Source organism: Gambusia affinis, linkage group LG21 (genome assembly GCF_019740435.1).
Source record: "Gambusia affinis linkage group LG21, SWU_Gaff_1.0, whole genome shotgun sequence".
Taxonomy (NCBI): Eukaryota; Metazoa; Chordata; class Actinopteri; order Cyprinodontiformes; family Poeciliidae; genus Gambusia; species Gambusia affinis.
The window spans coordinates 5,538,999-5,561,974 of NC_057888.1; the positions used below are offsets into that span (position 1 = coordinate 5,538,999).

Here is a 22,976-nt window from a genome sequence, read left to right on the forward strand (position 1 = left end):
GAAAAATACAAATTATATAAGTGCTTCTGAAAATAAAATCTTGAGCAATATGTTTTGCTATGCTTCTCAATAACTTAAAAATGTGTAACAAAAAATCTAGTCCTTGAAATTAACATTTTATATAAATAAAACTTGTAAAATACTAAAAATAAAAGCAATTTCTTTAAAAAACATAAATTTTTCAATTTTAGCTTACATTTCACTATGGAAATGTACTTAAACAAAAATGACAACAGAACAAAGCAGGAAAAGTACAAAGAATGTAAATACAAATAAAAACAAATGCAGACAAAAATAAAATCCACCAGTTGATCATAAACTTTTAAAATACATTCATACAAAAGACACCTAAAACGGATTAGCTGAAATCCACAGTGTGCTCCTTTGTCAGGGATAATTATTGGTTATCAATGGATCATTTTAACCTGCAATTAAGAGATTTTGTTCCGAGAAAAACACACCAACCCGAACAAACCCCGGCTGTCTCTTTTAATTGACTGTCTCGGTATTTATAAGCAGGCAGAGGGTTAAAGAAAAGCTGCAGAAGCCTCCAGTCTTCACTGGACACTTTAGTTTTACTATGAAGAAGTTTAAGGACGTTCAATAAACTTCCTAAATAAAGATGGCGGACGCCGATGAGGACATCGCTGTTATCGGGATGGGATGTAATTTCCCTGGAGGTGAGACGTTTTCACTGGCTGCTGTCGGTCACATTAGTTGTTAAAGGTAATTTATTGTTTTCCACTCAACGTTAGGTGAGGGACTGGATGATTTCTGGAAAGTTCTGCGGGAGGGAAGGAATTGCGTGTCGGACATTCCAGCTGAAAGGTTCGACAGCAACTTCTGGCACGACGCTGACGTCACCAAACCCGGAAAGAGCCAAACTGCAAAAGCCGCATTTATAAAAGGGTGAAGAGAGTAATCGGGTCTGATATATGGAGAAAAATACTTCTGTTTATTTAGGGGTAACAGACCAAAATGGAGCTCAAATTCAGTTGATCACATCATTTTCAGATTTATTATCACCTGAAAAGTGTATCTTACATTTTGTGTCTTGCTCTTTTTACACTGCTGGCAATAAATAAATGTCTGACCATTTATTCCGGTTGTTGTGGATTTTAGAAAATAAGGCGTAAATTTCCGGAAAAAATAGAACTCAGAAATTTTTAGATAAACCTTAGAATTTTTCTAGAAAAAATGTGGAAATTTCTGAATTTGAAAAGTTCGAAGTTTGTGAGAGAAAATTCAGAAATGTTTAGGTTAATCTAAAAAAATTCTCTAGAAAAAAAGAGAAATTTCTCTACAGTTTGAAATGTTAAAAAATTGCACAAAAACAATGCAGAAATTTTGAGATCAATCTCTGAAGTTCTCTAGAAACTTTAAGAGTTTTAAAAGTGGAACATTTGCAAGAAAAACTGAATCAGACGTTTAGATTTGAGATCCATTTCAGAAGATGTATAGAAAAAAAGTGGAAATTTCAGAGTTTCAAAAGTCAAAAGATTGCAAGAAAAAAACTCAGAAATGTTGAGATTAATATTAGAAATATTCTAAAAAAACATTGAAATTTCTGCATTTGAAAAGTCAAAAATTAGCAAGAAAAACTTAAAAATCTTTTAATTAATCTGAAATTTTCAAAGAACAATAAGATAGGTCACTCCACCACTTTTTGATTGTTTTTTGCTTGCAAATTTTAAACTTTTCAAACTCAGACATTTCCAGATTTTTCTAGAAAATTTCTCAAGACTGAGGTTTTTTTTGTTTTGTTTTTTGTTTTTAGATTTTTTTTGGTTGTTCAAACTTAGAGATTTCCATGTTTTTTTCTAGAAAATTTCTCAAGACTGAGGTTTTTTTTTGTTTTGTTTTTTGTTTTTAGATTTTTTTTTGGTTGTTCAAACTTAGAGATTTCCATGTTTTTTTCTAGAAAATTTCTGAGATTAAAAATTTCTGAGTTTTTTTCTTGGAAATTTTCAACCCTTCAAAGATAATATTTCACATATTTAAACAAAAATCTAATGGATTACTATCAAATATCAACTGATGAGACACTTTTGGCCATCTTGTCCAGCCCTAAGTATAAAGTAAAATGTCCTAAAAAGTAATTTTTTCCCAAAACATTAGTCCAGTAAATGTTACTACCTAACTCTGTGACTCTGAGTCGTGACGGATCTGTTTTGATTTCTTTATAGGTTTAATGAGTTTGATCCCTCGTTTTTTGGGATTCCTGAAGTAGAAGCAGACTTCATGGATCCTCAGCAGAAGCTGCTGCTGCAGTGCAGCTACAGAGCCTTAGAGGACGCAGGAATACCTATTGAGAGCCTCAGCGGAACCAGAACCGGTGTTTACATCGGTAACTCGTCTCATATTTTACATTTTAAACCCACCGACTCGTGAGGAAGCATTTTTCTAACCTCTTCTGCTTTAATGCTGCAGGTTTAATGAACAGAGACTATGAGATGATCAGGAATAACAAGCCAGAGACAATAACACATTACAACTGCACCGGGACGGCCGTGAGCGTCGCAGCCAACAGGATTTCCTTCACCTTTAACCTCACTGGTCCTTCTGTCGTTATTGACAGCGCCTGTTCTTCTTCTCTGGTGGCTCTGCATCTCGCCTGTCAGGCCATAAAGCAAGGTAGGCATTTCTAATTTACCTCATTAGTCTGCAGAAACATCCAAAAACAAATTTCCCTTACATGTTATGTTTTTTTAATATGATTTTCTCAGGGCAGCCTTTTTATGTATGGTTTTAAAAGGACAAGAAGAGGGCAATTAAATATAAATTAATATAAAACAATATGCATATAAACAGTTTGGTAGTAACCAGTTACATTTACTTGAGTAACTATTTTAAAAAAATATTATTTTAGGAGAAATGTTTACTTTTACTTGAATGAAAAACAAAAATGTTTTAACCAAATATTCACTAGACAAAGACACACATTTTCGGATTTTATTAAAGTTTAATAAATTTTTTTTATTGAAAGAAACTGATTTGGAAACATTTTTCTTTGTTATTTTTTTGTTACTTATATGAATTATTGTAATTTTCATCCTTAAATATCAAAATTTCCACCTAATTTTATATTTTGGTCTGTCTGATTATGTAATTTTTACACATTAATTGATTGACAGTTTGATCAGTTATTCAGTACTTCAGTACACTTTTTACCAAATACTTTTTTACTCTTACTGGAGTAATTTCTTGGAGAATTACTTTTACTTGAGTAAAATTATGTTGAAATAGAGCTACTTTACTCACTTGAGTATAATTTTTGGGCACCTCTCCATGAAAGACAAACTGGGAATGAAATCTTTAGGAACAGCCATTTTCTCCAGTCACCGCTAGGTGGCACTGTGGTTCCTGGCATAATGAATTCCACTGATAATCAGCAGTTTTTCCATGTACTGTTGAGCAAAACAAATCCATCATATTCTTCACAGTTCCTTATTATATTATATTTAATAAACCAAACTATCGATAAAATATTAGGGCCATTGTAGATAGAAAAAAAAAGAGTTCATATCTGCCAAAAACTCAAAAATCTTTTAGATTAATCTCAGAAATTTACTAGAAAAACATGGAAATTTCTGAATTTGAAAAGAAAAATTTTTCTTGGAAATTTTTGACTTTCAAAAGTAAAATATTTTTGACTTTTGGAAATTTCCTGAGTTTGAAAAGTTGAATAATTCAGAATTTTTTTTGGGAATTTTTTTTTAACTTTCAGGACTCAGAAATATCTTCTTTTTTTCTAGAAAATGTTTAGTTTTTGGTGGAAATTTATTTCCTTTTGGTGCTGTCATATTAGGCATGACAACACTAATACACCTCACTGTGCTTTATAGACATTTATTGCTTATATTTAGTGTCAAATCTCAAAATATTTAGTCAAATGTAAACTTAATTAACCTATGAAATTTACACCACTGTTCTTGTGTGATGAGTGGCAAATCTAGACATGCCTTTTGTCAGCTAAATATGGCTATATTTGTAAAAAAAAAAAAAAAAAAAAGGAAAAAAAAAGAAAAAAGAAGTGCCTAAAAGTTTCCATTTTAGATTAAGTGTTAATATTTTCTGCAGCCTTTCTATAGAAATTATTCATAGCCAAGGGGTAATTGGCTTCACTAGCAAAAATTATTACAAATTGAATAAAAATAGTAGAAAAGAAGCCAAAGTGTCAATTTAAAAAAGTTTAACGATATTCAATATGTTCATATGGCCAGTGATCAAGACCTCTTTAAAGAAGGTCTGGGACAAAAAAGACACAAAGTACTTTATATTTTATTAAAAACTGGATCCTAATGTATCCAAATTTGCTCTAGATGACTGTGAGATGGCGCTGTGTGGAGGAGTTAACTGCATCATTGAGCCAAGAGTGTTTGTTGCTCTCAGCAAAGCCAGGATGATTTCACCTGAAGGAACCAGCAAGCCTTTCTCCACCAGCGCAGACGGTTACGGAAGAGGGGAAGGCTGTGGCGTTTTGCTCCTGAAGCCTCTAAAAAAGGTCTGAGGTTTCATCTAGAGCAGGGATGTCCAAAGTGTGGCGCGGGGGCCATTTGTGGGCTTTGGAACAATCCTGTGTGGACCTCCACTGCAGTTCAAGAATGCTATAAATTTGGCTCTGCAGAGGAAACCTTTCAGATTTTTTAGAATGAGAGTTCTAGTGACAATTTAACTCTTCTTTAGTGGTAAATGTTTTCCTTTAATTGTAATTTCCTAGTAAATAGCGATCAAGCAACTTTGTACTAAAAAAAAAAGAATGGAGCATTTTTATTCTATTAGATTTGGTTAATGGAAGGATTCTTGAGGAACGTTTTTCTTTTTGTTGTTAGAAATAGACTAAAAGATTTTCTAGACCAAATAATCTGGGGGAAAAGATTACCCAAAAAGTGAGAAAACACTTTGCCTTTCTCATTGGAATATTGCATGTTTCATTTATTGACAAATTAAATGTGTTGGGATTTTAGAGAAAAAATCCCTACAAAATGAAAAATAATATGGCTCCCCGAGTAATTTGAGGGATTTTGGCCCATGTTGCAAAATGTTTGGACACCCCTGATCTAGAAAGATTTATGTTGTTTGTTATTTTGTAAACTTGAAGATCATCTAATTGATTCTTTTCTTGAAGGAATCATAGAACTAAAATTAAATATTTAAATTCATTAGATAGATTACTTATATTTATCAATATTATTTTCTGTTTCTTTTCTACTTAAAGGCCTTGAAGGACTGCAATAAAATATGGGGTGTGATTTGCAAGACTGCCGTCAACCAAGACGGACATTCGGTGACTCCCCTCACCAAACCTTCAGTGACGCAGCAAGAGGAGCTGCTCAGGACAATCTACTCCAACGCTGATATCAGAAATGTCCAGTACATCGAAGCTCATGGGACTGGGACTCCAGTTGGAGATCCAACAGAAGCAGCTAGCATCTCAAACGTCATTGCCAAAGCCAGACCTCCAGACTCAGAGACACTCTGGGTTGGCTCGGTGAAGGGGAACATCGGACACACTGAATCTGCAGCCGGAGTCGCTGGACTGATCAAGGTACTCCTAATGATGAAGCACCAAACTATTGTTCCCTCAGTTTTCTACTCCATAGATAACTCAAGTGTGGATACACAAACCCTGAATTTAAAAATACCGGACAAATTAGAAAGATGGGAGACAAATCAGCCACTAGGAAGGGTAGCTGGGGTCAACAGTTTTGGGTTTGGGGGAACAAACGCGCATGTAATTTTAAGAGAACACATTCATCAAGTAGTTCCCAAAAAAGCTTGGCAAAAACTCTTTGTGTTGTCAGCTGCTTCTGAGAAATCACTCATAATGACCATTGCAGACACCCACCAAAGACTGTGCAGCAGTCACACACTTGACTTTCAGGCACTTTCATACACCTCTGCTTGTGGGAGGAGTCATTTCAAACACAAATATCGGAAAGCCTTTTTGACATTTTCCCTTTCAGATCTACAACAACAGCTCAAATTAGCACAAAAGACAGAGTTTCAGTCGGTTCAGTCTGACATCCAGGTTATCTTTGTGTTTTGTGGAAATGGGGTTTGCTACAGGGGTATGTGCAGGCAGCTCATGAGGCAGGTTCTTGCTTTCAAAGAGGCAATCCAAAAAGTTGAAACTGCCTTTCAGACATACACTCCCATCAACATCAGTAAACTTCTTGAGAGTGAATGTGATGACGTCGATATTAGCCAGCCAAATGTTATCCAGCCTCTTCTTTTTGCAGTACAAGTTGGGATTGCCACCCTGCTGAAGCAGTGGGGCGTTAAGCCCTCAGCCATGCTTGGCCACTCTGTTGGGGAGGTCGCTGCGGCTCACTGCTCAGGTCTTTTGTCTCTTTGCGATGCAGTGAAAGTGTTGCACCACCGCAGTACTCTTCAGAGTAGAGTCACAGGAGGAAAGATGCTTGTCATCAGCAATGTGGCTGTAGAAAAGATTTTTGAAGTTCTCACAGTCTTTGGTGGCAAGATCTGTGTTGCTGCTTTCAACAGCCCTCAGTCCTGCACTTTGTCAGGTGATGCAGGTTCAGTGGATGCTCTCCATGAGATGCTGAGGGTTAAATTTGCAGATGCAAATATCTTCCTCCGTATCTTAGATGTCCCTGCTGCTTACCATAGCCACATGATGGATCCAATTCTAGTTGACATTGAGAGCAGCATAGGCTTTTTGAATACTAAAAGCATAGTGTGCCACCTGTTTTCCACAGTTACTGGAGAGAGACTTTCAGATGGGGATTTCAGTTCCGGTGCATACTGGGCAAAAAACATTCGGGAGCCTGTTTTATTCAAGAAAGCTCTTTGTGCTGTTCTCAAAGAGAAACCGGCAAAAGGAAATGTGGTCTTTGTAGAGGTTGGACCTCGAATGGCTCTCCAAAGGTACATCTGTGAAACTCTTGGCAATGAAGCCAAAGTTCTCCCATCAGTTCATCCAAATAAAGACTGTGACACAATTTCCTCGACTCTGGCCAGACTGTTTGAACTTGGCATTAATGTAGACTGGAAGGAGCTCTTCAGGGGTTGTGGGACATTACCCAGTACTCCGCCAGTCTACCAGTTTGACAACACAAAGAATGAAGTGAATTTTGAAGCCTTAAGGGGAGATAATGAACCATCTGACGTTTTTTGCGATGGACTTGAGTACCAAATAAAAAGGGACAAGAAAGAATGCACGTTTGAACTGTCTTTGAAGACAGTACCCTATCTCTGGGATCATAAAAACAATGGCATTGCCATTGTGCCAGGGGCATTTTATGTTGACTTAGCTTATGCCTTTGTGATGACCAACCTGAAGCCAAAGAAGCCTGCCTCTCTGGTCTCTCTCAGTATAAAATTTGAGAGTGTGCTTACTCTCAACTCAAACTCTAAGAAGCTGAAGATGATACTGGAGCAATCAGAAGGGGAAGCCTTGTTTAAAATACAGTCACCTGTTGCAGTTCATGCCTCAGGCACATGCAGATATAAAGATCAGCAACCACTGCTAGAGGAAACAACCATTTGTCTTGATATGATCTACCAAAGGTGCAAAACGATTCTGACACAGCAAGAAATGTATTCACTTCTCTCTCAGGCTGGATTTGAATATGGCCCACTTTTTAGGCATCTAAACAATGTGCGTCTTGGCAACAAATTCAAGGAAGCCGTGAACGCTTTTCAGGTTCCAGAGGACATTCTGAAAAGTCTCCATAAACATTTCATTCACCCTGTGCTACTGGATTATTTCATTCAAATGGCTGCAGTGGTAGCAATGGGACAACAAGGATCCAACCAGGGACTCCCATCACAGATCGCTAGCATTGCTATTTCAGAACCCCTGCAGGAGACAATGGTCATGTATCTTCGGACAACTCAAGAAACTCAAGATTTCCTTGAGGTGTGTGGTTGCTTTTCTACCAACGATGGGAAGGTATTGGTGGAATTTAAGGGTGTAAGGATTTCTTTTTTGCTGCAAAGTTCAGATGTTACCAAGTCATTATTTTTTCATAGTGAAACAGTTGCATTAGCAGAAGAGAGAGATGTGGATGACTCTAAAATAAAAGCAATCATCTTTGAAGATCACATGGGCATTGCTAAAGGTTTAAGACCTTACATATGCACTGATTCGGTCATTGTAGGGATCAGAAGGAAGTTAAGTTTGGATGAAGTAAAAAGCCTAGTGATTCATTCGTTGAACAGCAATGACGATCTGAAGAAAGTTCTCTTTATTTGGGGTGTGGAAAACCTGACTCATTGGTCCACCGAAGTGATTCTGGAGAGCTTTGTGACTTGTTGTGAGATATTTCGTCACATTGTTTTGGCTGTCAAAGAGACCACATGTTTGTGTGCCATCAAAGTCATAACTTACAGATCAACAGAACTGACGGTGGACCACGTGAGTCCTGGTTTTGTGCTTTCTGGTTTGATGAGATCCTGCTCAGCTGAGATTGCAGACATTCATTTCCAGCATATTGATCTGGCTTCTGTGACAAGTGAAGACATCCAAACATTGGCTTGTGTAATTAAAACCAACCAACAACAAGATATAAGGATCAGCAAAGGTAAGGCATCAACAACAAGGATAGCACAAACTCCAGTTAAAGACAGTGATTTATGTGAAGAGGCAAAAACAGCTGACCAGTCAAGAGACTTTGTCCTACAGACCACCAATCCTTATGGAATAGCCAATTTGTGTCAAGTCTCTAAAAATAACTCTAAGAGTCCAGTTCCAGAAAGCTTAGTTGAAATTCAGTTGACCAATGTCTGCATACATTCGTCTGACTACTTCCCGGTTAGCACTTCCCATTTTAATTTTGGCAGGACATTTTACTGGAACAAGCATGTGACAGAGAATCATGACCTTCTGGCTTTAGATTTTAGTGGTATTGTCTCAGGTGTTGGCAAAGATGTCAAAACTCTAAAACTGGGAGACCAAATTGCTTCGTGTTATCCAGTTCCTGCAGCTTCAAAGATCTTGATTCCTGAAGCAGTGTGCTACGGCACAAAAGCATTTCCCTTTTTTCGAGAGACGCCATGTGTGTCCTTCTTCATCCTGGCATGGGACATCTTGCAAAGGCTACTGTGTGAAGTTAGGGGAAGGTGCAAAAAGTTGGCAATCATCTCCCCAGACTCAGCTGCTGTTCTCATACAAGTTCTTGCCCTCACAGCAAACAGGTCAGGTTGGAACGTTTCCTGTCAAGCTAGTGTTACCAAGGAATCGACCAATTTTGATGCTTTGCTTTTTCTACCGCCATTTAATCAATCATTTGAGGGATTGTTTGGCAATAGTGACACTGTAAAGCATGTTATCTTTATCTTCAGCAGTCACATGCCACTTTCAGTTGCCACTAGCAACACTACATTGAATGATAAAAACATTCATGTGCACCTCCTTGATGTGGCTTATGTTCTCCAGAAAGTGAATCTAGAGGCACAAAGAAGAAATATTTCTAACTGGCTTCTGTCTCTAAGGCTTGATACAGATTGTCTGCCACATAGTGAGGAGATCCTTTATGTGAAAGAGCCTAAAATTGAGTCCTCTTTCACAACAGCAACGGTGCAGCAGGTTGTTCTTGATAAAGGATTGGATTGGCTTAAATGTCCTCAGAGGTCTTTGCCTACAAAAGCCACACCACTCTTTGAACAGAGATGTGTTTATATTGTAACTGGAGGCCTGTCTGGCTTGGGGCTGGAGACGGTTAAGTTCATTGCACACAATGGTGGAGGTTACATTGCAATCCTGTCAAGAAGTGTCCCATCTGATGAAATCCGCTTTCAGTTGGATCTCCTTCAGAAAAGAAATGGGGTTTCTATCCTTAACATCCAGTGTGACGTTTCAGAGTCAAAGCAGGTGGTGGATACCATCACCAAAATTGGGGGAATGTTTCCATCTTGTCCAATCAAAGGAGTGTTTCATAGTGCTGCGGTGCTGCATGATTCCCTCATTGAATCCCTTGATGAGTCGCTGTTCAGAAAGGTGCTAAAACCCAAAGTCAGTGGCACTCTGAATCTCCATTTCGCAACTCTTCACGACAAATTAGACTACTTTGTATGCTACTCCTCGATCTCATCATTCATTGGAAATGCATCACAGTGTAATTACGCAGCAGCCAATGCTTTTCTTGACACATTCTGTCATTACCGGAGAAACCTTGGGCTTGCCGGACAGTCCATCAACTGGGGTCCCTTGAATCTTGGTCTACTGCTCAACAAAGGGCACTTTCAAAAGTTTTTGGAGACAAAGGGGATGATGACAATGGGTGTACATGAAGTTCACAAGACACTTCAAAGGTGTCTGTTTATGAACAGACCGCAGCAAGTAATTTGCAAATTCAACTTCAAGAACCTCAGCTTGCATGTCCTTTCCCAAAATCCATCTCTCAGGGAGCGAATGGCGACTTTAGTGGAAACAGCAATTAAAGATGAAATACACAAAACTCCCAAAGTTCAGGGTTCCTTTACAGCTTATGAGACAGTGAAGATAATAGTCAGTGAAATGCTCAATACAGATGCGGGAAAAATTGGTGATGACTCCTGTTTGTCAGCACTGGGCATTGACTCAATGCTGGCCATGACTCTGCAGAACAAAATCTACCAGGAGACAGAAATAAATGTGCCTTTGGTTACAATTCTGGATCCTAACACCACACTTACCACTCTCGTCAGTTTTGTGCAGAACAGCATGTAGTTAAGTACAAAACTTGTGCTTTAATGAAAGACAGAGAAGACACTCAATTATTTTGCGACTATCACTGTAGAACCTTGCTAAAAAACAAACAGTTTCACCACAACCCTTGTTCATGTGTCCTGCAATGATGGCAGACATTTCTAAGAACAGACAAGTAACAAATAATTGGAGACTAACAACAAATAAAATATCTACTGGTTATAATGATTGCACTAGGTGATGTTTGGAGGGTTACTGGCATTAATAACAACTTGTGTAGTTAAACTGTATTTATAAGAATTACCTACAACCCCCCCTAATGAAACAAAGGAAACCTGAAGAACTGGAGCTAACACCAGCTATTGCTGTTCCTACCCTCTGGACCTTTCTAGCTAAGCATAAACTTGCTTTACTAAGGGAAACAGTATCTGGTTAGCTCTCAAATTGTTGGAAGATCTACTAAATTAAACAATATCCTCAGTCTTATTTAATTCTGAACAATCCTACAAGCTTCATGGGAATGGGTTATTGATGCTTTAAACTGTTCTCTCTCTTTGAAAATGCTAGCTTGAACAACTGTGCTAATGCTAGTTTTGTATTTTTAGGGATTTTGACGTTTATTTTAATCCTTCTACAGATGGTGAGTTCTTTTTATTGCCAGATGAGTTGAGCATTGTACAAATGAGGCTTCCATCAGCAAGAATAAAAAGTGCTTTTTTCTTCTACATAAAATTAAACTGGTCCTTTTGTCTATGGAAACTTGTGAAAAACTAGCATCAGCCCTGGTTTAGTGCAGATTGGTAAAAATACTTTGCATCTTCTACGTGAAGATGGTGTTGTTAGTCAGTCATTGATATAAGAGCCACATTTAAACAAAGTCAGTAATAGTATCTGATGACATAAGGAGCAATAGCTTTTAAACGTCTGCTAGCATCTGTGCTAGCACTTACATAAAAAGGAAGTGGAGATTCAACTTGAACTTTTTTTTCTTTCTCGCCATGTTTACATTTTTTATTATACTTATAATACTTTTTAGACGGTTTATATTAATACAAAACAATCTGATTAATATTGTTATTTGTTTATCTCTGTTCGTAAATGGACTTTGTAAAAGAGTGGCAGATCAACTTTTATCAGTACTTTATAAGTAATAGATTTAGAGTATATAGAAACATTTTCATCATCTTGTGGCAACTTGAATGGTTTGTTTATTTTTTTTAAAAGTTTCTTTATTTGAAGACCACTAAAAACCCAGTTCTTAAATCTTGTGTCAATTTTCCTTGTGTTTCCAAATCTGTTATCATGTATGTAAAAATGTAAAATAATAAAATATCTTGCCATTGAGAAATTTTTATTAAAATGTTTGTATGCTATAAATATTCTTTTCATCAGTCTGACAGTCCTGAAAATGACAAAAGATGAACTATGTTTGTCAAAATACTGGCATTTTAAAGCTCTTAATCTACTTAAATAAATATTTATTTCTTTTTTTAAATCATTTTTATGTAATTTTGGTTTCTTGCAAAAGTATTGTAACAAGATAATGAAATATTGATCTTTACATGATTTTATTTAGAAGTGTTAATCAAAACCAATGTTCTTTTCCCACATATAATAAATCAGTAGTAAAAAGACTTTTTATGGAACATGGCAGATTACTGTATCATATTTCCCCACCATAATCATAAAGCCAACAATCGGTCTGAATTATTAACTTATTGGTGATAAGAAATGACCATGATCTGTGGATCTGGGTTAATATAAGACAAGTAGATTTTTTTTTTTTTACATCTATACACAGACATCTGGGCTTTACATTTCTTGAAATTTGAGAAAACATTACAAAAAGGTACAGATATACAGAGATTATGTAATATTTTTAAAAATATTGTTAGTGACAATTATATGTTTTAGATTTGATTCTGAGTTTTTTACATTTTCATTAAAAATGAAATTTTCAACTGAAAATGTGAAAATAATTTGATTGACACAAATTATTAACATTAACTAAAAAAGTTTTAAAAAAAAATCCAAAGCATTCTGTCTCAATTTGAAAAAGCAGTTTACCCCTTGATAAATAATGAACGAAGTTTGATTAAACACATTTTTGGAACAAGTACAATTTCCGATTAATACTAGATTAGATGTAAAAAAAAAATAAAAATCACTTAAAAATAATCTTTTTGGCATCATAAAGAAGAATAAAAGATTAGAAAAACATGTATCATACGTAGATCAAAATAAATCCAATAACAGAGATGAGAAACTGAATCACTTACAAAATCTCACATCTAAACAACTGTGAATAACAATAGTTAGCATTCATAAATGGAGTAAACCAAACAATAGTAAAAACTCATAGAAGTAGGTATCCAAAATCTGTGATATTAATATCTGCCTGATGATTTGAAGCATTTTACAAAAAAAACAAAAATAAGAAAACAGGGGAAACTTACCCTACTCTTCATCTAAAATGCACTAAAAACATAGAGACGTTTCATAAGAATTTGTACAAAAAAGCTGATAACAGAATAATTATGAGCCATCAACAAGTGTAGCTGATTATTTTGTTTTAGCTTTTAAAATATTGTTAAAACATCATCATCGTTCTTGTCTTCATCCAGGGGAGACTTTTTCTTTTGTTCACTCAGTATGGTTACCACTGTCGATATTGTGGCGTTGGGATCCAACAACTTCACCAGAGGCACATTGACTCCTCTCTCCTGAAACATCATATTCTGCAGAGTCATTGCCTGCATGGAGTCTATGCCTAAGGATGTCAGAGGGGTGTCATCACTCAGCTCACTCTGATCGATACCTATTGTCTCACTGAGCAGAGATAAAACATATTCTTTTGGTGAGACAGAGTCACTTTGTTCGGTTTTAGACTCTTCCTCTTGGGATTTTTGGAAAGCCTCATTGACTAATACAGAAAGACGTAAGGTCAAGGCTTTATTTTGAGAGAGGATGTTGTATCTGATGTTCCTGAAGTGAAACCTGCAGACAGCCTGCTGGGGTCGATTCAGGATTAGGCATTGCTCCAGGCTTTTATGGACTTCTACAACATCCAACACCATCATCCCCTTTGCTTCCAAAAAGCGATGGAAGTGTTCCTTGTTTAGGAGCAGACCGAGGTTCATAGCCCCCCAGTTGATGGACTGCCCAGGCAGCCCGAGTCTGCGCCTGAAGTGGCAGAACAAGTCAAGAAAAGAGTTGGCTGCTGCATAGTTTGTTTGGGATGCATTTCCAAGGAACGCTGAGATGGAGGAGAAACACACAAAGTAGTCCAGATGGCAGTGCTTTGTAGCATGGTGTAAATTTAACACCCCATTGACTTTGGGTTTACAAACCTTCTCATAAAGGGCTCTGTTAAGGGTTTCAATCAGACCGTCATGCAGGACAACCGCGCTGTGAAACACCCCTTTGATTGGGAAACCCTTAAACTTCTGCTGGATTTCAAGGATGACCTTGTGCACATGCTCAGAGACGGAAATGTCACACACCATGCTGGTGATGCTGTTTCCACATTGCTGTTGAATATTGAGTATTTCTTGCTGCACCTCTGCTGTGGGCCTGCTCCTGGAGAGAATCACGATGTACTCCCCTCCTCTTTGTGAGATAAACTTTACCGTTTCAAAGCCCAGGCCGGAGAGACCGCCTGTCACAAGGTACACCGCTCTCTTTCTGAACAACTGCTTTTTCACTGGCAGCAGCTGAATCTCAGTCACGGTGGTCTTGTCATCTTTTTCTAAAGCAATCACAGCAAGTTTCTTTGAACTGAAGTATGATGATAATATCTGTGGATTTACATCACTACCTTGAGATTTCACATTCTGAAAAGTGAAGTTTTCGATAACAAACTTCCTGCTGATGTTCAGCGACTTCAGCCAGTGATAAATGTGAGATGTGTGTGCTCTCAGATATCCCTTCTGCAAAACAGTTTGCATCTGAACTGTTTGCATATGAACACTTTCCTTTATGTTTTGGCACAGGTCCTGAACAAGCAGGGTTTGCATTTGAGATTCACAGAGTACTACGACATGCCGAGCCTGTGGGAAATCGCAAATTTTCACAATGAGAGACTCATCAAATGGTGGCAGGATAACAAATGCATCCAGTTGATTGAGATCTACAAAAGATCCATTACATTTTGTGCTTAAAATCACATTCCAACCAGATTTATGAGAAGTAAGTACAAAGACTTTCACAAGAGCTGAATCAGGGTTGGGGCAAATGATCCCTAAATTCTGTTTGGGTTTAGGCAAGACTCTATGAAGCATCTCCCAAGCCAACACAAAGTAGGAAACACAAGGCGTTTTTTGAAAATATGGGAACCTCTTTATGCTGTAGCATACGTCCTCTGGCACACGAACCTTACTTGCCGCCACAACTGGATAACAAGAGGCAACGGGGTCCCCAACTTTGAGTTTTCTGACATCTTTTCCAACTGCAGTGACAGTACCGCTAAAGTCAAGTGCGATTAACTTATGCTTCTGAGATGAGTGCTTGTTCCAGTAGAGTGTCTGACCAAAGTTTAGATGTGAGGCACTGACTGGAAAGTAATCAGATGAATGAACGCATATTTTACTTGGTTGAATTTCAACTGATGTGCCACTGATTGGATCCATTTCCTTGTCTTGAGGAATGGCATTCAGTTGACTCACTGTATGTGCGTCAGCCGTCTGAAAGTTGTAAGGTTTAGAAGTTGTGGAGGTGTAACTACTTTCTGTATGGTCAGTGACTTCCATTGGGGTTCGAACGATTGACGGTTTTAATATCAGCCCATCTTTTATGACCAATTCTGGGTACTTTTCACAAGAATGTGATCTCAGGACCTCAGAGAGAGCTTTAATGTCCTCAATAAAAATGGAGCCTATGTCAATCAGTTGAAACGAAAGATCAGGGATCTCTGCTGCAAAAGACCTGACCATTCCAGCCAGAGCAAAACCTGGACTTATGTGATCCACGGTAATGTCAGATGAGCGATAGGTCACTGCTCTGATGGCTTTGGGAAACTGAATCCTCTTCAGCTCCTGGACAATTTGCCGGAAAATCTCACAGCAGCTTGCAAGATTATGTAAGACAGCATCAGGTGATTGTGATGTAAGATCTTCTTTGCCCCACAAAAATAACACTTCATCAAAGTTTTTCTTAATATTCACAATGCTGAGGTTTGAAAGAAGAGACGGGAATCCATTGCTTAAAATATCCTTTGCATGTGTCAAGGAAACAAATCTAGATTCTTGGTCTAAATGCGGTTGTAGAGCCTTTGAGATGCCTAAAAGATCAGAGAACACCAAAGCCTTTGGAGGCCTTGTAGAAGAGGAGCTTTCAGGGACAATACTGAAGTCATTATGGTAGAAGTACTCTTCGACCACATGACAACGACTGCCGAGGAACTGGAATATCACGTGCTTCACCTCAACCAACACTCTGCCTTCCTTATCTGCAAAGCAGCCACAAACCTCAAAGTGATCTACACCCACATCAGTTGCTCTCAGGTAGATAATCATCTCATTCTGCAAGGGTTCAAATACAGCAAGGCTCCCTATTTTGGCAGGAAACCCCGGTCTGCCTGCAAATATATGCTCAATGGTGACAGGGAGAAGTTGCATTAAGTAATCCAACACAACAGGATGAATGCAGTAGTCATGCAAATGTGGTCGGAGCTCTTCTGGAACGGAAACAGCTGCAAAGGCCTCCTTTAGATCCTCACCATAGTGCACATTTGCTTTATTCTGAAAGACATCACCATACTGGAAGCCGCCTTGAGATAGATATCCATAAAACTCCTGAAAACTCATAACAGAGGAGCATCTTTTGGAGATCGAACTCACCGAAATGGCTTGTTCCTCAATCTGCCTCTCTCCCTTTGAAACCACCATGCCTGAAGCATACACTGTAGAAGAAGAAAACACTTTGAAGCCAGTTTCTTTTCCTTTTCGCTCTATTTGGACCTTCATTTCAGTAGAGTTCTGTGTCAAAATAAATGGGCTGTGAAACTTGACGCTGAGGTGCAGCGAGCTCAGGGGCACTTTTGGTTTAGTGGTGGCCATGACTGACGCTAGACCCAACTCAGCGTAGAAGGCGCCGGGGATGATGGGTATATTATTGTGCCTGTGCTCCTTCAAGTAGAAGGTTGAGTCAGATGTTAAATTACAGCTAAAAATGTTGCTTTCACTTCCAGTCTGACAGAGAACAGAATGAAAACTGGCTTTATTGTTCTGGGCAGCTCCAATGATCACATCTCTATCGGAGCAGTCAAACTGGTACTTTGGGAAAACCAGTGGTGTTGTCTCATAGCCTTTGTAGAAGACCGTCCAATCTACCTGAATGCCCAGTTCGAACAACTTGGGAACAACTGAGATGACTGATTCATAATCTTTCTTGGGTTCCACTGAGGCAACAACTGCTACATTGTTTCCAAGAGTTTCCATAATGTTTCTTTGCAGTGCTCTTCTTGGCCCTATCTCTACAAACACTACACCTTTCCTCCCTTTAGCTGCTGACCTCAAAGCTTGCTCAAAAGCAACAGGCTCACGGATGTTCCTCGCCCAGTATTCACCCGTGCTGAAATCTCTGATCTCGGCTTCCCTTCCTGTAACTGTTGAGAACAGCTCAGTGTCAAGCTCATTTGTATGCAAGGTGCCAAGGGTGTCCCTAATTTCCTGGAGAATTGGGTCCATCATGTGGCAGTGGTAAGCAGCAGGGACATCGAGCATACGGAGGAAGAGATTCTGATTGTTGGATGAGTTGCTTAGCTCTTTAAGGAAGCTCTCGATTGCATCTGCTTCTCCTGAAAGAGTGCAGGACTGTGGGCTGTTGAAGGCTGCAATGCCAAGTCTTCCAGAATACTTAGGGAGGATCAAAGCCACATCTGATACAGCCATGTTACTGACCGCAAGCATTTTACCACCAGCAACTTTCCTTTGAAGGGTGCTGCGGAAGAATATGACTTTCACAGCGTCTTCGAGAGACAAGAGGCCGGAGCAGTGAGCGGCAGCGACTTCACCAACCGAATGTCCGAGCACAGCATCAGGTTTGACACCCCAGTGTCTGAGAAGGGTGGCAATCCCAACCTGAATGGCAAAGAGGAGAGGCTGGACGACATCTGGGTTTTTGATGTCACTCCTTTCAAACTCACTCTCAAGTGTGTTCAGGATGTTTAGAGAGCTCATCCTTTGGAAAATGTGAGTGATTTCTTTGATTTTTTCTCTGAATACAGGCTGGTTTTTCAACAGCTGCTTGCACATGCCGTGGTAAGTGACACCATTTCCGCAGAAGACAAACACTAATCTTGGATCTGAGAGAGCCAAGCTGATGTTTTTGCCAGCACTGGTTATGAGCTTCTCCTTAAGATCGCCTACAGATGAAACTGCAATGGCCTTTCTATATTTATGCTTTTGGTGACTTCTCCTGCAGGCTGATGTGTACAAAACAGAACCAAAATCTACGGTGGTATCATTCTCCAACTGTTTGATGGTATCTTCTATCATCATAGTCAGAGATTTCTGTGAATTTGCTGACAGGACAAAGTATTTCACCTGCTTCTCACTGCTATGTTTTTTTAAGTTTGTCTGCATGTGCTGTTTGACGATGGCATGTGCATTCGTTCCCCCAAAACCAAAGTTGTTCACCCCTGCAACCCTCGCTGTGGTAGATTCCCATTTCTCAATATTCATAGGAATTTTAATATTCAGGGCTTTGGTATCAACACTGGAAGTTTCATCAGAGTAGAAAACAGATGGGACGATAGTTTCATGCTTCATCATCAACAGAACTTTAATTAGTCCGGCCACTCCTGCTGCTGACTCTGTGTGTCCAATGTTGCTCTTCACCGAGCCGATCAACAGAGTCCCTGACCCGGAAGGTCTGGCTTTGGCGATGATGTTGGAGATGCTTCCTGCCTCTGTCGGGTCTCCCACCTGGGTTCCAGTCCCATGGGCCTCGATGTACTGGACATTTGCAATGTCAGCGTCTGAGTAGGTTCTGCGCAGCAGTTCCTCTTGTTGAGTCGTGGAGGGTTTAGTAATCGGACTGACAGAGTGTCCATCTTGGTTGACTTCGGTTTTACTGATGATTCCCCAGATGTGGTCATGGTCTTGAAGAGCCTGCAAATTGAAAACAGGACCAGGAAATAAGGAAAAGAACATTGTCTAAATGTTTTATAGCACAGGTGTCAAAGTCCATTCCTCAAGGGCCGGTCTCCTGCAGTTTTTATATGTGCCACAGGTACAAAACACTGGAATGTAATGGCTTAATTACCTCTTCCTTGTGTAGATCAGTTCTCCAGAGCCTGGCTAATTATTCTATTCAGGTGTGGTGCAGCAGAGGCACATCTAAAAGTTGCAGGACACCGGCCCTTGAGGACTGGAGTTTGACATCCCTTTTTCATAGGGTCGGATATTTGTGGGATTAGGAAAATTGCTATCTGTAATTTTTAAATACAACACAACTTGTATAACATTTTAGCTAGTCCAGTGGACTAAAGTTAATGTAGTTAGATAGGTGGCAGATTTCATTCACTATAATTAATTAATTGTCAAAGGTTAGGGACATTGGGTGCATTTATAAAACTATCCAAAATCTTAAACATAGAAATCAGAACTTAATATTGTTGGACATTGGTAAAATAGAAACAGTTTCTTTAATCACTCTGAAAATCTTCACCTTTTTCAGTGGCTTCAGGAGAACCACACCACAGCCCTCTCCTCTCCCATAACCGTCTGCTCTGCTGGAGAACGGCTTGCTCGTCCCTTCAGGTGAAATCATCTTGGCCTTGCTGAGCGCCACAAACACTCTTGGCTCAATGATGCAGTTAACGCCCCCACAAACCGCCATTTCACAATCGCCTAGATAAGATAAATTTTTTAAATAGCACCAGTAATAAAGCTGCCTGTCGATTTGGGAGGCGAACCACTGCTGCAGGACAGACCTTGTTTAATGGCCTGGCAGGCGAGGTGAAGAGCCACAAGTGAGGAAGAGCAGGCGCAGTCTATGGAGAGTGACGGTCCGGTGAAGTTAAAGACATAGGAGACTCTGTTGGCTGCGATGCTCATGGCGAGTCCGGTTCCAGTCCAATGGTTGATCACAGTTGGGTGCACGTGTGCAGCATTAGTTTCGTAGTCCCTGTTCATTATTCCTACAATAAAAAAAGAAAAAGAATTATCTCAGCATGTGGTTGTCTGAATAGTTTTTAATGGGGGACAATTATTCAAAACTAATACTATGCACATTTCTATGCTTCTAAAAACACCCCAAATACTTGAAAAAACACCCCTCAGGTGTTTTGTTTTAGCAATAAATTAATGTGTTTTGGTACTATTTCCCTCCCAAAACCTTCTAGTTAAATCACAATGCTCCGTTACCTAGCAACCCAAGTGGAACTCAGTCCATCACCTAGCAACCCAAGAGGAGCTCCACCACATTTGGTCAGCTGGTTTTACCGCTGTGCAATGTTTTACTGCTGGAAAACACAAGTGTTTTGTTGTTGAGTTTTTATCCAGAAATCACTTTCTGGATCCTTGTTGGTTGTGCGGGAGGCTCTACTTCTGCTTTTCAATGATACACAGTTATATAATTTCCTGTCTGTTTGCAACCATTTTCATGTGCGAGTGTAAAACGTAGAGTGTGGGGGCGTGGCCAGCAGCAGCTTATTTGGATTTAGAGTGACAAGACACCCTAAAACACCTAATAATGGAAGGGGTTCAAAATGTTCAGAACTGACCAGATCAGAATCTCATAATCTAAGATGATTTATTGCAAAACATTTAATGAAAATGTTTTGTATAGCACATAAACCTATCCTAACCTGTTGAAGAAGCATAGTAGGTCATCTTAATGTGGAAGTGAGGGTCATATGTTTTCTGTGTTACCAATAAACACGCCTGTCCTGGTCCCACTGGCTCTCTCCATGGGAACTCCAGCGTTTTCCAGAGCTCTGTAGACACAATGAAGGAGCTGTTTCTGCTGAGGATCCATTTGCTCCACTTCACTATCGCTGATGCCAAAAAACTTGTGGTCAAATTCATTGAACCTGGGGGAAAAAATAAAAAATAAAAAATCTAAAATGTAGAACTGTATAAACAAGTTTAATTACATTATTTTAACATATAATTTGGACCTAAACAGCAAAAGTTAAAATTTCTAGATTGTTGTAATTGGAAATAATTTGATTTCTTTAGCCAATCATAGAGAAAAAAAATATGGATGTTAATTTTTCAGTCATGTTTTCAACATAAAATTATAAATATCAGAATTCAAAACCAAATACTTATATTTACGACCAAAATATTCAAACTGCTATGTTAGTAAATACAAGTTTACAAACTAAATATTTAATTTACAAACTGAATATTTAGCTTGTGAATACTTAATTTGCAAACTAAATGTTTACAGTACCGGTAGGTTTCAAATAAAATTTTCATCAGCTCCACATTTAGTATTTTATTTTTCTGACAAAATATTTAGTTCCATACAAAATATTTATTTTCTAATTAGACATTTAATTTTCAAGTTAAATATTTAGTTTGTAAGCTAAATATTTAGCAATCAAACTAAATATTTACTTTGAAAGTTAAATACTTAGCTCAAAATTACATATATAGTTTTAACTTATAAATATAGGAATAACATGGTGAACGTATGACTTTTTTAATGACAGGCGAAATTATTGCTGTTTTTTTTTTACAGTGTAACTTTACTCAAATGAGACCCCAATGACACTGAATAAAGAGCAAACATGTAAAGAACCTTTTCGATGAGGTTCGTACCCGTCAATCAGCGCGGCCCTGGCTGTGTGGGTTTTACCCGGTTTGGTGTCATCTGGGTCAAACCAGCTGCTAATGTCGAACCTCTCTCTGGGGATTGAAACAGAACAGTTCCTCCCCTCCACCAGAACCTTCCAGAAATTATCTAGACCTTCTCCTGTGGGTAAAAAAACCCCACAATATGTGGAGAGAAAATATTGCTTTAATTTTCAGTTACGTAGTCATATGTCTTCACATTGCACATCTAACACAATAAATCAAAACAATACATAGACATGATCGGTATCATTAGATAATACAGGTAATATAAAATGTATAGAATATTCACTGGACTTGTTTCTCAAAGTCACAAGAATCGTATTTTTAAAATCAAATGATTACTTTAAAGCTTAATCTGCCAGTTTATAATCTCTTCATCTGGTAAGACACAATAAAAAGACTTAACAGTTAATACTTAAACTGGAAAAAAAACTCTAAACAAGCAGCCAGAACTACAATGGAGTTGTTTCAATCAAAACATTTTAATGGCCCTGTCAAAGTACGGACTACAACACCTTGAAAATCTATGAGGACTCAAAAAATTTTATTATTTTACAAAGAAGTGTGGATAAACAGTTCAATCTCAAGATACACAAAAAATATATTTTTCTTTAAAAAAAAGTAAAAAAAACAACTTTTGTTTATATGTTGCTGAGTGATAAACTTTTTTGGTTGTTGCTTGTAAACACAAATATTTAATTTATTTATTGTGCTGAAATAAATAATTGAGGATAACAAAAATAAACAATTTTAAATAAACATCAACATTGTAAATATAGACCAAATGTCTAGTGATTCTGTGATTAATGTAATAATCTAATCATAAGAAAAACAAAAATATATTTGATTTAATGTTAATTGTTAACTCTATTGATATGTTTAAGTAACCTAAATATTGTTACTAAAAGAAAAAACCAAATTAAAAGAAGCTCTGAAATGATCTTTACCTCCTGGAAAGTTGCAGCCGATTCCCACCACAGCAACTCCATCCTCTGCTACTTCCATCCTAAAGCGCTTCAGAAAGTAAAAAAAAATAAAATCCTAAATCATGTTTTCATCACTCGAAAGCATCCTGGCAGCATTTAAACAGCAGTTGGTTTGAACTCTGTGTTTAAACGTTGAGAGCGGTTTAGTAACGCCTCGATGCTCTGCAGCATCCGTCCCTGTGGAGATCTTATCACGACTCGCTCTTATAGCAGCTACTTTTTGGTTATGAAACATTCATGATTGATTGTATATGTGGCCATGGAGATGAAGGACTCCAGTGAACACATTTAAGAGAGCCTGCAAGGGATTAGGCCAAGTTTAGTCAACGTGCTATACAACAGAGAGGCTGTGTGGGCCGTTTCACTAAAACCTGCTGTAACAGAACAGAACTCCGTCCAATGTGTTAAATATTTATAAATGTATGCAATACATATTTTGTGATGTAATTCAAATATGACAGATTTTAAATTTTAATAAATAAATAAGAATAACATAAAGAATCCTCTTGTTTTTGATTTTTACTTTAA

General features: G+C 38.2%; 2 protein-coding genes across 2 annotated transcripts; one reads left to right on the top strand and one right to left on the bottom strand.

Annotated features, from left to right (window-relative positions):
- Positions 1–543: 543 nt before the first annotated feature.
- LOC122823979 (highly reducing polyketide synthase PKS6-like) lies at positions 544–11,247 on the top strand. The gene is made up of 6 exons (XM_044104100.1): positions 544–680; positions 756–909; positions 2,187–2,347; positions 2,431–2,634; positions 4,323–4,504; positions 5,219–11,247. The coding sequence occupies exons 1-6, from the start codon at positions 623–625 to the stop codon at positions 10,673–10,675; spliced, it is 6,216 nt and encodes a 2,071-aa protein (XP_043960035.1). The 5' UTR covers positions 544–622; the 3' UTR covers positions 10,676–11,247.
- A 1,962-nt stretch (positions 11,248–13,209) lies between these two features.
- On the bottom strand, positions 13,210–22,467 carry LOC122823978 (mycocerosic acid synthase-like). Its single transcript, XM_044104099.1, has 6 exons — positions 22,410–22,467; positions 21,427–21,580; positions 20,530–20,690; positions 19,590–19,796; positions 19,325–19,506; positions 13,210–18,765 (listed from the first exon to the last, which is right to left on the bottom strand). The coding sequence occupies exons 1-6, from the start codon at positions 22,465–22,467 to the stop codon at positions 13,234–13,236; spliced, it is 6,294 nt and encodes a 2,097-aa protein (XP_043960034.1). The 3' UTR covers positions 13,210–13,233.
- Positions 22,468–22,976: the final 509 nt, after the last annotated feature.